We start from the raw sequence: 17,056 nt of genomic DNA on the forward strand, positions 1-17,056 counted from the left end.
CATTGCTCTATTAAAAATGAAATAAGTATTACTAAAGTTTGAGATCTTGATTGCCAATAAAAAATAGATAATTATAGCATTTTTTATAGTAAAATAAATCATATATGAACAAGTTGAAGAAGTTAGACATTCTTGTTCCAAAGCTCTTGTTAGGATGCTTGAATTTGTCCCACCAACTAGCTTCAGCTCTTTCTTTGGAGAGATGAAATCTATAACAAAATATGTCCAAGTTTATAATTCTAAAAACTGGATCGGTCAGATCGGTCCAACTGTAAACCGAAAATTTTTATGATTCGATTTTTAATGCAAAATCGTTTATTTAAAAATCGGACACAAATTGTTGAATGGCCAAAAGATTGGCCAGTCAGACCGGATCGAAAATCGGCCGGTTTGCATAGAATGACGACGTTTCACTTTTAAAAAAAAAAATAGAATGCGTGTGCCTGCCTTGTGCCCCCCACCCTTCTCCAAATTGCTTCGTTCTTTTCTTCTGAGGGTGTACATGGTCCGGTCCGGTCCGAGGACCCGGCCCTGTCCGAAGCATTTTGAGGCACGTTTGCCCGGACCAGAAGTGGTCCGGGACTGATCTGAAAAAAGAAAACGAAACCTGGGAGAGTAACTAAATCAAGACTGGGCCATAGTTCGAATCACTCGAACTTGGCTCAGTGATTCATAGAGGTGTTCAGATTCAAATTAGTCTAAAAAATCGCAAATCCGAACCAATTCAAACCGAAAATAAAAATAAACCACTCAATTTTGGATGATTTTTAGATGTTGGATCGGTTTTTATGCGGTTTAGTTCGGTTTACAATTGTAATTTTCACAACCAAACCGCAGATCAGTATATCTCTCTATATATAATAGTAGAACAGTAGATAATACTTTACATGATAAGTATTATAGCTATATGTTTGACAAGTATTTATTCTGAAAAAATGACGAGTTTATTCCCAATGAATGAGAAGTGTTGTGTTCAACAATTCTCTCCTTGGCTCTACTAGGGTATTCTCGCGCTTCGCGCGGGCTGCTCATATGATCCAATGTATGTATATCAATTATGTTATCTTGTTTATATGTGCTAGACTATTTTTTTCCATGTCAAAAACATAAATAAATTTTTATATACATATTCAATATTAGTTTGCAAGTTAAGTAATATACATTGTACATTTATTCTTTAACAAAAAATCAAAATATTTTTTCCTTTTCAACCATTTTCGTTCCCAGAAAACACATTCTTCAGTATGGATACCTCATGACAGGTTTCAATTCATAATATATGGATATGAGAGTTTATTACGACTTCATTATTATCTTAAATAAAAAAAAAAATAAGCATTGTTCAGTGGTCAACTATAAACCCATCAATTAAAAATTTTTAATTTTGATCAAATGACTATTTTTGTGTACTCTTTCACAGTTTAAGACAAAATTGTAGTTAAATTTATTTCTTGAGAACCTTAAATTCTATTCTCATAAAATTTCAATAACATGTATTAACCTTTTTTTTATTTTATACTCACCATATTGATGTAATAATCATTGTTTTTTAATTCCAACTGCACTTTGAATCACACAAAATGCCGCAAAAATTATGCATATCAGTTTATGTTCTCAAGTTCTTAGGATCCACTTTTTTTCTATTGTAAAAATTGTTTTTCATCCCATATAGACCAACAAATTTGTTTTCATATATATGCTAAAAAAAGATATAATTATTTTCCCACATGCACACATCTTTTGTCACAATTCTTTTATGACAATTTTATACTACACAATAATAAATACATATGCTTTAGAAATATTGAATTATATTTAAGATATATTAAACTAAGGGTTAATAGTCAAATTAGTTCTTAAAAGATAAGACATTCTTTAAATTTATCTCTAAAAGATTTTTTCAATTAAATTGATCTTCAAAGATTACGAATCAATCATGTCCTTCAGTTATTCCATTTACAATTTTCGTCAACAATTGATAATGTAAAATGTTATCTGATAGCTTATATGATACATAACATGTTCAATTAGACATTGACTAAATATGTTTACGAAAATCTATCAATTTAGTCACTAAATCATATTGAGAATAAAATTTTTATAATTGAAAAAAATAGACATATCATGTATTATATATCTTATCAATTAATGTTTTACATCAATCTTTAAAAAAATTGTTAATGGAATGATTGGAAGACAAATATGATTAATTCATAATTTTTAAAAAATTAATTTAATTAAAAAAGTCGTTCAGAAATAAATTTGAATAATATATTATCTTCTAGAAACTAATTTAACTATTAATCTACTAAACTAATCATAAAATATTTTATTTAATTGCTTCAACTGCAATTCTAAATAAAACTTAGTATGCGATAAAATTAAAAGTTATTGTAACTCCTTTCACTTCTTAAAATACTAATTATAAACTAAAACTAAAAATTCCTTTGAAACTTCCATCAGTTGAGATACTAATTAATGCTAATTATAATTCTTCTAACGGAGCATGCATAATTCTTGATATAGCGCCATTTAGACCTTCACTACTATCATTAAAGACCAAAAGCACTAAAATAATAGTTACAAATATAATTTCCAGTGTTTCAAATGTTCTTATAAAGGACCTTGTCAAGTTATACGGCAAATTCTGAAAATGCTCTACAAGGTAAAAAACTGTCCAAACAGGCAATGAAATTAAATCGACTAAAATATTCTCCTGAGCTTTCCTTGACATGCCACCTCATACACGAGACATGAAAATCCAGGCCACAGACCCTCGAGCACCTTGTTTATAAGATCACAATGTTCCTTGGTACTACTCTGGTATCATGGAAAATCATACAAATGTTGTTAAAATAAAATTTAATTTAAAAAAGGAAAATATATATAAAAAAAACCAACAATAAAAGAATTAAAAGATCCAACCTGAGGGTCTTTGGCTCCATGCACCCAGACATTCCTGCAAAACTTAACCCTAGCTGCATCGGAGTCCGTATACTTTGATCCTTTAAAGTCAAGAACATCAATCAGAATTTGGTCCTTCAACCGTCGTACTTCACGACGCCAACGACGTTTTGGATGATAACCGGTCCTGGCTTTAGCCAACTGGAACTCAACACTCAAATTGGAATTGTCCAAAGAACCAAAATCTTGTTGCACCGCAACATAAAACTCGCGGATACCAATTGGACTTGATAGATATGGGTGGTGTGATATAGAATCCCTGAAATTATTAAAGAAAAAAGAAGCATAACGGAAACATAGTCGTATGTATTCATCTTATCCTTCAATGATAAAACAAAGTTAGTGAAACATTGCTTCAGCGAAGAACTAGTAAAAGCATTTGTCAAAAGTTATATAAGATACCTAGTAGTTACACTAGACATATTAAAGCACCCACATCAAATTTTTTAAAAGAAAAAACAGACCGAACAAGATCGAACAAACTTACAATGTTTGGTGGTAGTTCAAATAATCGGTAAACAATTTAAGTTCAAGAAGAAAGTTATGGTCCAAGCAACTGGCGAGCACTCCTGCAAGATTAAGTATATCTTCCGTGTAAGGACTACGGACCACCACTGAACCCCGTTCACCTCTGATAACGGTTTTTGAAAGAGTTGATCTGATGCTTCCGCCCAAATACCCCTCACCGTTCCTTGTTACTAGGTTGAAATCGGTTATATTACCATGGGTCTGTCTTGATTCATGAAGTTTCATCAGTCCTACTACAAAACCCCGCGAAGCCTTTTTAAGTCCGCCGTAATCCCTTCTGTCATGTAAATTGTGAATATTGTTGTCATAATTCTGGTAACAGAAATATCTAAACTGTTGATCTTAAGCCCTGAATGGGAGGGAGAATATATCTCTCCAAACTTCTGGATGCCAATTTAAAACGTTCCTGCATGCATCCCATTAGATCGTCATCGTTGTTGGGAACTCTAACCGCCTTGCATGTTGTTTTAAGATTTGAAGAGCTGATGACGGCATCAAAAATGTGTATTTTCACATTTTTCTTAGGCCCACCATTAACGAGGTAATTAAGAGTATAGTGTCTGATTTGTTTGTCCAATATTAAATTTGAAATTTCTTCTGCAATCATGGTTACTAAACACAAAATATAACTCAGCAAACTTCAATAAATAAATTCAGTACAATGCATTAGAGAAGACTCAATCATACAGATAAAAAACTCATGCTTTCATATTGAACAAATAAAAGCTCAATTAGCAAAATATATACTTTCATATTGTATTTTTAAATGCTTTCATTCAAGCGCAAGTCAATTTGAGATACATAAAATTGTTAAATAGGGATGGACCACTGCTTATTTGATTGAGTCCGTAGCATACATACACCAGAAGCATCAAATTTAACAATAGCATAATATCCATGAAAACAGTATTTAGACATGTTTTGTTCTAACAATATATACAAGCCCCCCTTTTTCTGTTTTCTATAAAGCAAAACTGTATTCCTTATAACTCAACACAACAATACACACTCTTTAACTCCCCCTAATTTTCTTTAACAAACTTAAAAAGCCCCATTCATAAATCATCATTTCCTTAGGAGAACAGATTGCACATTTAACAGAAAAAGAAAAGATAACACTAATATAAATACAATCAAGAGAAATAAAAAAGGAAAAAAAATCAAAGGTAGATAAAAAGATCATGAGAACAGATTTCAAATGATAAAAAATCATAACAGATAAAAAATCTTATAACCCTAACATACCCAGAACATATTGCACAAATTTGGAATCCTTAAAAAATTATAAGAACAGCTTACACAAATATAACTTGTAAGAACAAATAAAAAATCATAATAACCCCAACATACACAGAACATATTGCACAAATTTGGAATCTTAAAAGCTCACCTGGAACATGGGGAAGAAGCAGTGATTGCGGCGGAGGAAGGGAGTCAGCAGAAAGCAACTCAGCCACCGACGAAAGGAGGAGTATGCGGAGGACTGTCAGCAGAAGCACAGCAGCAACGACGCCACGACAAATCAAGCTCGACGAAGACCAAGCACAGCAGCGATACTGAAGAAGACAGCTCGAACGGCCTTCAACCGGGCAGTGGAACAGAGATGGCGCCGACGGCACAGTGGCTGCGCGACGGAGGCTTCCACGTTCGCACGGTGGCTGCGCGATGGAGGGGAAGTGAGGGAGCAGGCGGTGCCTCTTCGAAGCTGGAAGTTTCGACGGCGGCGGTAGCAGGCGGTGGCTGGACGCAAGTGAGGGAGGACCAGGAGCTCTGGACTGAGTGCAAGAGACAGAGAGAGGCTAGCGCGTTCTGGTTCTGGAGGCTAGGGCTGGACTCGAGAGTGAAAACTGGAGTAGACGCAAGGTTCTGAAAATCGGACCGATCATCAAACCGCTTTAATAATTGGTTCACTGATTTATTGGTCTAACTAGTCCAACCGATGGTTCAACTGAAAAAATCGTTTTAGAACAGTAACGCATGATGGAGAGGGAAGATTGTTGGCTATTTGTCCATAGTTGATTCCAAAAATCAGAACCACTTGTCTGTATAAAACTATAAATGTCTCTGAGAAAAACACAGTTTTGAAATATCAGAAAAATAAAATGCTTAAATTCCTATGCTGAATAAGAAGAATAAGTACACAACCAAATTGATAGAATCATAAAACTAAAATGAATAATATATAAATTAATTAATGGTTTTTGATTCCTCTGAGGATGCAATGTAGTTTCTCTTTCATTCCATGAAGCTAAGAAGGAATAACATTTTGATCACTAAACAACTAGACTAGAATGTTCCATTAGCAAGAAAACATAGACAGAAACAGAATAAGATTATCCCATATAACAAAATCAGTTTTTTTCATCAACTTTGTGTGGAATCAAAAGAGAATAATGCAGAAGTATACAAGTTACACACCAGAAATAGTGAGAAGCAGCATAAGCAGTTTGAAGTAGGAGGAATAATAACACATACAAATATGCATTGAAAAAGTACAAAATTTCAATAAACATTACTAAACAGAGGCAAGAAAGAACAATCATCATTCAGCAACAAACATTACGAACAGTAACAAGTAATCACACTATTACCAAATTCAAAAAGAATGAAAACCAGATAACCCCAATCATAAACACCATTACCAAATTAAATAAAAAATCAACCAAAAATCACCTTGCAAATCAAAAACTCAATCTGTTGAACTCAATAATTACATCAGTTATCCAACTAAATAATTGCATCACAGTTATCATAAACTGATTTCAAAGCCTAGAAGCAGAGTGAAATTAAAAACATGAAGCATATAATAAATCAAAAGATCACCAATTGCAAATTTTTTAATAAGAACAGAAGTTAAAAACAATGAAAAATGAAAAAAGATTCAACAGTTTTCAACCCAATTTTAATAAAGCTCATCACAATGATTAACAACAACAAAAAGTACTGAAGGAACAGTGAATCAGTAACAAACAGTGCAAATTTAAAATTTAAAAGTTATCAATTTAAAATTTATCATCAAATACAATCAGTGAGCAAAACCAATCAACCAAGCACTGACTGAGTATTCTGTTCTGATTCTGTGACTGGGAAGCAACAAATTCAAGTTACAGCAACAAATTTAACAAATCAAGTAAAGTCCCGATTTACAGCAACATTTAGATTAGCAACAAGGCAAATTTGATTAGCAATTCAGCATGCAAAAATACAGGGAGAAGGGAAATCTAAAAAGAGAGAACAGGGAAGCGATGGTGCAGGGACTCACCAACGGTCGACGGCGAGTCGGCGACCACCCCACGGAAGGCGATGAAGCAAGAGCCAACCCCACGAGTTGCTTCTGCTGCCGGCGACGAGACAGACGAACCACGAGATGCCAGTGACTGAGACGAGACTTGAGTGAGACTGGGAGGCAGAATCGAGCAGAGACAACCACGGACGACGAGCAGCAACCAACACGCACAGCTCGAGCACTCACTGGTAGAGGGAGGCGCGAGCAGCCGAGCACAGAGAAGAACGGCGAGATGCGAGCACCCGACGTGGAGGATACAGCGAGAGGCCCGAGAGCACGAAGACGGAAGTTCTTGAGTGCGATGGACGGCGGCGGCAGTCTCTTACTCCGACAGACGGCGACAACTATGGGTGGAGGCTTGGGTTTGCTTTCTTTGGTGGAGGCTAGGGTTTGCTGAAGGAAGGAGTTGGAGAAGGGGGAATGGGGGATAACGCCTGCAACTTTTTCCCTTTCAAGGAAGGAAACGAGGTTGTTTTTCTGTCAACCGGCCGGGTTCCGGTCCGACCTGCCGGTAACCGGCTAGTTCAGCGGTTCTTGAGTGGTTTTTTATTTTGCGGTTTTGCACATTGGATTGGACCGTTTTCTTTGCCGGTTCCCGATTTAATCGGTTTGACTGGCTGGTCCGGTCCGGTTTTCAAAACATTGAGTAGACGAGGAGTGAAGGAGTTAGGGTTCATTGATTCAAAATCAACAAATTAGATTTATACCTAGGGTTAGCGGAAGACAGAGAAGAATGCAGAGCTGGCGGCGACAGGGACAGTGGCTGGCAAGAGGCAAGCAGTGGTTGGCTTCGCGAACGAAAAGCAGGCTGAAAGGAATTTGCAACGGTGAGTGACTTCCACGGAACTTGCGACGGCGGCGGTGGCTGGACGGAGGTTGGGCCGGAAGCTCAAGGTAGAGACTGGAGACGTGGGAACTGAGAGCGAGAGGTGAGAGTGGAGGGCTGCAGGCTCGAGAGTGGGTCTGTGGGTGTCTGGGTGAACTGGTGAAGACTAGGGTTCCTTTCAGAAGGCCAAAACGCAGCGTTTTTGGAAATTTTCAAAAACCGGCCGGGTCACGATTCGATTCGACATACCGGTTCACATTCATTAAGAAAATAAAATAAATTAACAAGACTTATGAATTTAACAAGACCTACCGGTTCGACCTACAAAATTAACATTCATTAAGAAAATAAATTTATTTATACCTATTTTCTAATTATAAATAATAACAAGACTTATGAATTTAATAAAAAATAAAATAAATGAATTTAATTTGAATTATTCTCTTATTGTTTTCTATATCTAGGAATCAGAATGTGTTTTATGTATTTTGTTAATAGTTCTTAAAAAAGTTACTATTTTATTTATTAATATTTTAAATTTTTTATAATATTTTCATAAAACTTGATTAATAAGTTCTTCTTCACAATGTGTTTCTTGAACTTTTTAACAAAAATATATCTTAATTTTTGTCTTTCATCTTTTATATTTATTGATTATACTAATTTTTTACAATGTATTTTTATGAACTATATACATTGTTGGGAGAGAAGTGACTCGATATGGGAGTATTCACAGAGGCCATGGTTTCGGGATGATCAATGCCGAGGGTAAAACTATTTTGGACTTTTCTTCAATCTTTGATCTTCTCATCGCAGATACATGTTTTAAAAAGAGAGACGAACATCTTATAACCTTTAAGAGTGGCATGACAAGCTCTCAAATCGACTTCTTCTTGTTGAGGAGAGTTGACCAGAAATTTTGCATTAACTGTAAAATTATCCCGGGAGAGAGTTTGACAACACAACATAGGGTGCTCGTCATAGATTTTTGCGTTGAGCAAAAATTGAGGAAAAGACATCATACGAAGAACCCAAGGACGAGGTGGTGGCGGATGAAAGGTGAGGAACAAAGAAGCTTCCTAAGACGGGTAGGAGAAGAGGCAAAGTGGGATGGGAATGGAAGCGCGGAAGAGATGTGGAGGGAGATGGCAGAAGTTATTAGAAGAGCAGCAAAAGAAAATTTTGGTGAATCTAAAGGAATAGGACCAAGAGACAATGAGTCCTGGTGGTGGAATGCGAGTATACAAGAAAAGATAAAGATAAAAAGGGAATGCTTTAAAGAGTGGTCTTTATGCTGCAATGCAGATAACTGGGAAAAATATAAGGCGGCTAAGAAAGAGACAAAAGTGGCTATAAGTGAAGCAAGAACAAGAGCATATGAGGGTCTCTACCAGTCTTTGGGCACGAAAGAAGGAGAAAAAGGTATATATAGAATCGCAAAGAGCCGGGAAAGAAGAACGAGAGATTTGGATCAGGTTAAGTGCATAAAAGATAAGGATGGAGAGGTGTGGCTCAAGAGGAGAAGATTAATGAAAGGTGGAAGAGCTACTTCTACGAGTTATTTAATGAGGGACAGAAGACTCTTCCGAGCCTTGGTCGATTATGCACAAGGGAAGAAGATCAAAACTTTGACTACTATCGAAGGATTCGAGACTTCGAGGTAAAAGAGGCTCTAAAGCAGATGAAAAATGGCAGGGCAGTAGGATCTGATAATATCCCGATTGAGGTTTGGAAGGGTCTTGGAGAAAAAGGCATCAACTGGTTAACTAAGCTTTTTAATGAGATTTTAAGGTCAAAGAAGATGCCTGATGAGTGGAGAAAGAGCACCTTGGTACCTATCTACAAGAATAAGGGGGATATGCAAAGTTGCGGAAACTATAGAAGGATTAAGCTTATGAGTCATACTATAAAATTATGGGAAAGGGTGATAGAACGGAGGTTGAGAAAAGAGACACAAGTAACAGAGAACCAATTTGGATTTATGCCAGGAAGATCTACTACTGAAGCGATATACCTATTAAGAAGGATGATGGAGAGGTATCGTAGTAATAAAAGGGATCTACATATGGTGTTTATTGATTTGGAAAAAGCGTATGATAGGGTACCAAGGGAGGTCTTATGGAAGGTTTTAGAAAAGAGGAGAGTAATGATCGCATATATTCGGGCAATTAAAGACATGTATGATGGGGCTACAACTAGTGTGAAGACTCAAGGTGGTGTGACAGGGGAATTCCCTATTGGTATAGGATTACACCAGGGATCATCCTTAAGTCCATACCTTTTCACATTAGTCTTGAAAGTACTCACAGAGCACATCCAAGAGCCTGTGCCATGGTGCATGCTTTTTGCCGAAGATATCGTTCTTATGGGAGAGTCAAGGGAAGACCTAAATAAGAAGTTGGAGTTATGGAGAGAAGCTTTAGAAGTGTATGGTCTGTGCATAAGCCGTAGTAAGACGAAATATATGGAATGTAAGTTCAGTCTGAAAAGGGAAAACCCCAATATAGAGGTGAAGATTGGAGAGAAATCCTACGAAAAGTTAAAAGTTTTAAGTATCTTGGGTGCATCATACAGGATAATGGAGAGATTAAACAAGATGTAAATCATAGGATCCAAGTAGGTTGGTCAAAATGGCGGAGTGCATCTGGTTTTATATGCGACAAAAAAGTGTCTTTAAAACTTAAAGGTAAATTCTATCGCACCGCTATAAGACCGGCTATACTGTATGGTATGGAGTGTTGGGCGGCTAAAGGGGAGCACGAACATAAGTTGAGTGTGGCAGAGATGAAGATGTTGAGATGGATGAGTGGTCATACGCGATTGGATAAAATAAGGAATGAAGATATAAGGGAGAGAGTTGAAGTAGCACCATTATGGAAAATATGGTTGAATCGCGTCTCAGGTGGTTTGGACATGTGAGAAGAAGACCGATAGAACTTCCAGTCAGGAGGGTGGATGAGATGGAAGATGGACAAAGGGCGAAAGGCAGAGGAAGACCTAAGAAGACCATCCATGATGTGGTCAAACGAGATCTACATGTAAACGGTCTCTCTGTAGACATGATACATGACAGAGCACAATGGCGTCGTTTGATTCATGTAGCCGACCCCACTTAGTGGGACAAGGCTTTGTTGTTGTTGTATATACATTGTTTTCTGTCTTTTTTTTACTTTTTTAATTATTTTATTACCTTATTTTTAATTATTTATTTTACTTTCACTCCTCGTATGTTTATTGTATTTTACTTCATCTTAGTTTTAATTTTATAGATAACTTTTAATTATATAAAATTCGATAGTTTCTTTCAAAACATGCTCAAATATATTATCTATTATATACAATCATTAGGATAAACAAATAAATATAAATTGAATATATAATTTAATTTTAATTTAAACTAAAAACTAAATGAATTGTCGAAAAAATAGCAACAAATTTTATTTTTAATTTCTCTATAATTTATTAAAAGGTAAAAATCTCTCTATAACCACTAATATCGCCAATAACAAAAGTATAAGTCTTTATAAAATAAAAAATATATATATAAAATAAATAATATATATAATTTTAAAGTTATTAATCATAGATTATGAAAAAAAATTAAAAAAAATCTTATGGATCAACATGTAATTTTTTTATATTTTTATCTTTTTTCTAAAATTTTTTATATTTATCAACATTTAAGTTGTATATACATTACTTCTCAAAATATTATGATTTCACAAGTTATAATATGTGGGATAAATTACCTTTATAAACCACTTGCAAACCAATTTTACGTATATCCCCCAAAGTAAAAAAGGCTACGTGCATGTCTCAATTTACATAACTATATAAATCAAATTTATGAAGTTCGAATTATGTGTTTCCGTAGTAAATCGAATCTATAAGATTCAAATTACTTGGATGCTATCTATGCTACTAAATCGTATGAAGGAGGTCGATTTACAATGAGCTGAATTGCTATTAAGTGAGTATAAATCGAACCTTATTGCTTCGATTTAGCACGGACCATATAAATCAAAATTTATAGATTCGATTTAGTAGGGAATGACATAATTCGAATTCTTTGAATTCAATTTACTTTTGAATCACAATGTCAAGTAATTCGAATCCTATAAATTCGATTTACTACTTATTACCCTAATTCGAATTCATTAAATTCAATTTATATAGAAATGTAAATGGAGACAACTAGGTAACGTTTTTGAATTTGGGTGATTAAGGTAATTTTGGGGTGGCTTTGGTTTTTCAACATAAATTAACTTAATATATGATATTAGTTATTGTTATGTATATAAAAAAATATGACTTATTTATGCATTGTTCGGATTAAAAGAATTTGTAAGAAAATAAAATGCTGGAGAAAAAAATGGATGAAAAAAATTAATTTTTTATTATTTGGATCAACAAAGAAATTAAATGAAAAACATAAAAATGTATATGGAGCTCATGTAAATTTTTTCTCTTCAAAGTTGCGAAAAAAACTGATGCAGAAATGTAAACATGGGTAAAAATACAGAATTACCATCTGAATTATAATTTATATATAATATATAAAAACATTAATATAATTTTACTCTATTATAATTTTTTCTCTTCTTACTTTTTCTTCCATATAAGTAAAAGATTTTTTTTTCTATTTTCTTTCCATTCATTTCTTCTTCATCTAAACAACACACACAAAAATATAATTTTCTTTTCATTTTCTTTCCTCTCATTTTCTTTCTTTCCATTTTCTTTCCTCTTATTTTCCATCTTATATCCAAATAATAGCTTAGTGTTTATCCATTTATCTTCTATTAATATTGTTATAACAAGGATATATGTGACTTTATAAAAATGATATAACCTAAACTTTGATTATCTGAGAATTTATTGAGTGGCTAGAATAGCTCCACGTTACGAACCAATGAATGCTAGTAATAGGGATGATCACAAAAACAACCAAAATGGGTATTTGTAGGGATTACTCGTGTTTTGGGGCTAGATGGGGACTCGTGAAATCCTCACGACCTGTCATGCGAAAATGGATGGGGACTAGGGATGGCAAACAGGCTGAAATCCGTCGGACTGACCCGCATAACCCGCCAAAAAAGGCGAGTTGGGATGGAAATTTGAGACCGCCAAACTTAAAAATTCCGCCTACCCCACCGCTTAATCTATGGGCTTTGGCGAGGCGAGGCGTGTGCAGACTTTTTCGCTGGGCCAAGCTTTTATTTTGTCAGGGCCATTTTTTTTTACAAATTTCTATGATGTTATTGATCTACAAGAGGATGAAGATGATAATTGAAGATGTTCTAAGTTATATTTTGGATTATGTTTTATGTTTGATTGATTATAAACTTAAAGATGTTTAATTATATATTTTGGATAATATTTGTTTTACTTTGGATAATGTTGATTTTATTATATTGTTTCAAAAAATTTGGTTTATAATTATGTATATTACATATTTATAATTATAAAGACTTTAATATGTGTGAATTTAAAAATTATAATTTTTTATATTTTTAGAAATTATAAATTTATTGAAATTATTGTGAAATTATATATATTGTTTATTATTTAATGGTTTATAAAAAAAGAGAGAGCCCGCCAGCCTACCATTAGGCAGGACAGGAGAGAAATTCAAGACCGCCTTATTAGGTGGGGCGGGGCGGGCTAACCCACCAGATAGCAGATTTTTGGCGAGACATGACGGGCTTTCCCGTTTGCCACCTCTAATGGGGACACGGACATAAGTACCCGCCCCATGGAACCTATTAAATATACGCGAATATAAAATTATTAATTTATCCTAACTTATATATACATAAATCAATTTCTTGAATTTAGTAACCCTACTTTCTACCTCCAATTCGAAATTTTCCTTTTTCTTTCATACTCATTCTCAGCCTCGATCCTCTCTCTCTCTAACTTACTTTCTCTGACTCTCAAATTTGTCACTACGTTGCTCAATATCGTTTCAAAAAATTATGTTATGTTATTATATTGGAATATATTTTTATGTTTTCTCCTTTTGAAATGTTATTTTTCATAACGAATATGTTATAAATTATGTTGAATTATATTGAATTGATTATTTTATGATTATTATATTATGTTTTTTTGTGTTAATTGTTTTATAAAATTTTCAAAGAATATTCGTAGATACCAAAGAAGATCTGCGTTCTCTAAGGGATAATTAAATAGGAACTTGAACGAGGGCATTTTTTTTTAAATAGGAGTGAGGGATGGAAAGGGGCTTCTCATGCTCCCTTGAGTACTCTTTACCATATCTAACTAGCAACGGAGATCCAATCTGAGCCGATTTAAGAGAGGACACGTGGACTTCATCTGCATTGGGCCTTTAAGGTAATGAACCTAAGTCGGATTTGGGACGACCCTAATAATGAATTTTAGTTGATCTTGCTTGCGGTCTTACTAAGTCCAAATATATATTGGATTAATATTTTAAGTCATTGTTATAGCAAATATTATACTATTTAATATTATAACACTTAGTATATATAAAAGTTGGATATATTTACAAGATATTTTTTAATTCAAATTAAAAAATTAATTATCTCTTTTTTTAGTTTTAAATATTATTTTCTAATGTAACGAAAAAGTGAAAATAACAATAATCATTCACATAATTAAAATAGATAATCTTAATATATACATGACACTATATATAACAAGGATTATTTATATATGATATATAATTTTTTTTCTTTTCTGTAACGACTATCTGTATAATTTACCTGAATTTCAAGTATAGCTCGTAATAATCTATCTTTCGGGGCATACGAGGATTCTTGTACCATTTGAAGCGTTAATTTTCCCACTAAAATATCGCTCGTCTCTTTTCAAATCGAACTAATTGGATGTCTGATTTGGACCTATATGACATGACCGATCAATAAAAATACTCTAACACTGCACATTTGTCATATATTCCATACATAACACTAGCTAGATATCATATTCATGGAATACGATTCACTTTCAAGATGCCTTGGTAGTGAAATGGTAGACACGCGAGACTCAAAATCTCGTGCAGCGTACTCATGAGGGAAATGATATTTACATGGAAATGAAAGAATCCGGAGTAATTAATGAAAAAACTATTGGAGAATCAAAAGTTGCTCTAGTGTACGGTCAAATGAATGAACCACCTGGAGCCCATATGAGAGTTGGTTTAACTGCCCTAACTATGGCGGAATATTTCAGAGATGTTAATGAACAAGACGTGCTTCTATTTATCGACAATATCTTCCGATTGAACAATTTTTCATCTTAATATTTAATAAATTTAACATACAAAATAAGTAACTTAAGTCATCATCTAAGACAATAAGTATAATAGTGTAAATACTTATTTATTTATTAGTAGTAAAAAATATGTAAATAGTATAAATTAATATTGTTTTAGTATAAAAATAATAATAAAGGTTATTAATTAAGTTAATTACATAATTAAAAAATTATGAAGAATTTTTTAAATAATAATAAAAAATAAGATTACTATTATCACATATTACAAAATTTATGAAAAAAATTTTTGGATAATAAATCAATTCTCAATAAATTATATATTAATTCTGTCAAAAAAAAATAATCAATACATTGGATATTATTATTTACGTACTAATATATATATATATATATATATATATATATATATATATATATATATATAATATTATCGATTATTGAGTTTATAATTAATTTTTAACCCAATTTTTGGTAATTAAAATTTAAATGATTAAAATTATTAAATGTTAAATATTTTGCATTTAACCAATTTATTTTTTCATTGAAATTAAAAAAATTGAATTATTAATCAATTCTAAATTTAAGTTTAAATTTGAGTAAAAAAAAAAATATTTTAAATTTTATCTCACTAACCAGAATTTATTTCAAGATAAGAAATTACATTGTACATCATATATATTATAGGATAGGATGGTCATTTGCTATTTTTTAATGGTAAATATTGTCAAATAAAATGGTGTAAGAAATTAGAAAAAAATGTATTTACAAGTTTAGAAAATTATTTATTTTTCAATAGAATAAATTATATATTGAATAACAAAAGTTGTTATTGGTTTCTTTTTACACTAACTAATACTCAACGATGGTGTTTCTGTACACCATGTTATCAAGAAATATTAATCAATATAATAACTTTTGTAATGATATAAATTTATGAATTTGAAAATTTAAAAATCATTTCATAAAATGTGAAGTTTTAACAAGTAACAATGTTGATCATATTGTTTTGACTTCAAGAATGAGTATGATGCCAACAAATAAAATTGTCCCAAATAAATTTTAACAAAGATAAAAGTTCATAAGTATTGTTATTAATAAAAAATTATTTTATTTTAAAAACAAATACAATTTTTTCTACAGATTTTCTAACTCGGCAAGTCGAGGACTAATTCACCACATATTGATGCTCTATTTATTAAGGATCTGTCGCTAACTAATGGATTGTTATACACACAAGACGAGATTCGAACTTTAAATACTTGCTTAAGCAGACAAATGAGATGATCATTCAACCAATCCAAATTTATTAAAATAAATATTAATTATTTTTAATATTTTTAAGTTGTAAAATATTTATAATAATAATTATAATAGATATTTTTCATTTAAATTTTAATAAAAAATTTTATATTATTTTATGTATTACCCCGTGTAGGGCACGATAACATATACTAGTTATATTAGAAATTTAAATACTGCTTTGTATATATAACAATTTATTGGCCAACAACCAATCCTTAAATAAAGTTCAAATCTGTAGATTAATCTTTGGTATGTTAGACGAAGATATGTAAGAAAATATATTAATTACTCAATCACGTCATTTAGTTACTAAATATTTACATTAACAATTACTTGTAGATATTAGTATTTTGTTAATCACATTGGGGATGAAAGAATCAACACTATACATTAATTTTAAATTTTTTGTGTCATGTTAGTTTTCAATCACGTCATTTAGTTACTAAATATTTACATTAACAATTACTTGTAGATATTAGTATTTTGTTAATCACATTGGTGATGAAAGAATCAACACTATACATTAATTTTAAATTTTTTGTGTCATGTTAGTTTTCAGGTAAGGCATATTTTCTTTCTTGTCGTAATACATATCAAAAAATAATCGTTTAAAGTGTGAAGCAATATATATATATATATATTAGATGCACTTTTATATAAATTAGGTACTTTTAATCTCAATTCTAATACGTATTTTTTACTTAATTTTTTTATGTACTTTCATCTTACTTAACTTGCTAGTAGAAATTGAATCCTTGTGTTTTTGCCATGTAATGGGAAAGATTATTATGAAAGACGAAATTGAAAAAGAATTTTAGACATCAAAATATGTTTTATTGTTATATATTGTTATAGATATTAAAATGGTATACTTTTTTTGTATTTTT

The 17,056-nt window shown here is 32.3% G+C and overlaps 1 protein-coding gene across 4 annotated transcripts; it reads right to left on the reverse strand.

The window, feature by feature from the left end:
• Nucleotides 1-2,592: 2,592 nt before the first annotated feature.
• Nucleotides 2,593-7,198, reverse strand: LOC130979362 (uncharacterized). Of its 4 annotated transcripts, none has more exons than XM_057902790.1 (5): nucleotides 6,755-7,198; nucleotides 4,883-5,358; nucleotides 3,452-4,104; nucleotides 2,926-3,223; nucleotides 2,593-2,820 (listed from the first exon to the last, which is right to left on the reverse strand). In XM_057902790.1, the coding sequence occupies exons 3-5, from the start codon at nucleotides 3,715-3,717 to the stop codon at nucleotides 2,704-2,706; spliced, it is 681 nt and encodes a 226-aa protein (XP_057758773.1). In that variant the 5' UTR covers nucleotides 3,718-4,104; nucleotides 4,883-5,358; nucleotides 6,755-7,198; the 3' UTR covers nucleotides 2,593-2,703. The 4 variants fall into 4 exon arrangements, with proteins under 4 accessions (XP_057758773.1, XP_057758771.1, XP_057758772.1 ...); XM_057902788.1 differs by having other exon boundaries at nucleotides 4,883-5,544; XM_057902789.1 differs by having other exon boundaries at nucleotides 3,452-3,769; nucleotides 4,883-5,556.
• Nucleotides 7,199-17,056: the final 9,858 nt, after the last annotated feature.

The sequence above is a fragment of the Arachis stenosperma genome, chromosome 5 (assembly GCF_014773155.1).
Source record: "Arachis stenosperma cultivar V10309 chromosome 5, arast.V10309.gnm1.PFL2, whole genome shotgun sequence".
In the NCBI taxonomy this organism is placed as follows: domain Eukaryota; kingdom Viridiplantae; phylum Streptophyta; class Magnoliopsida; order Fabales; family Fabaceae; genus Arachis; species Arachis stenosperma.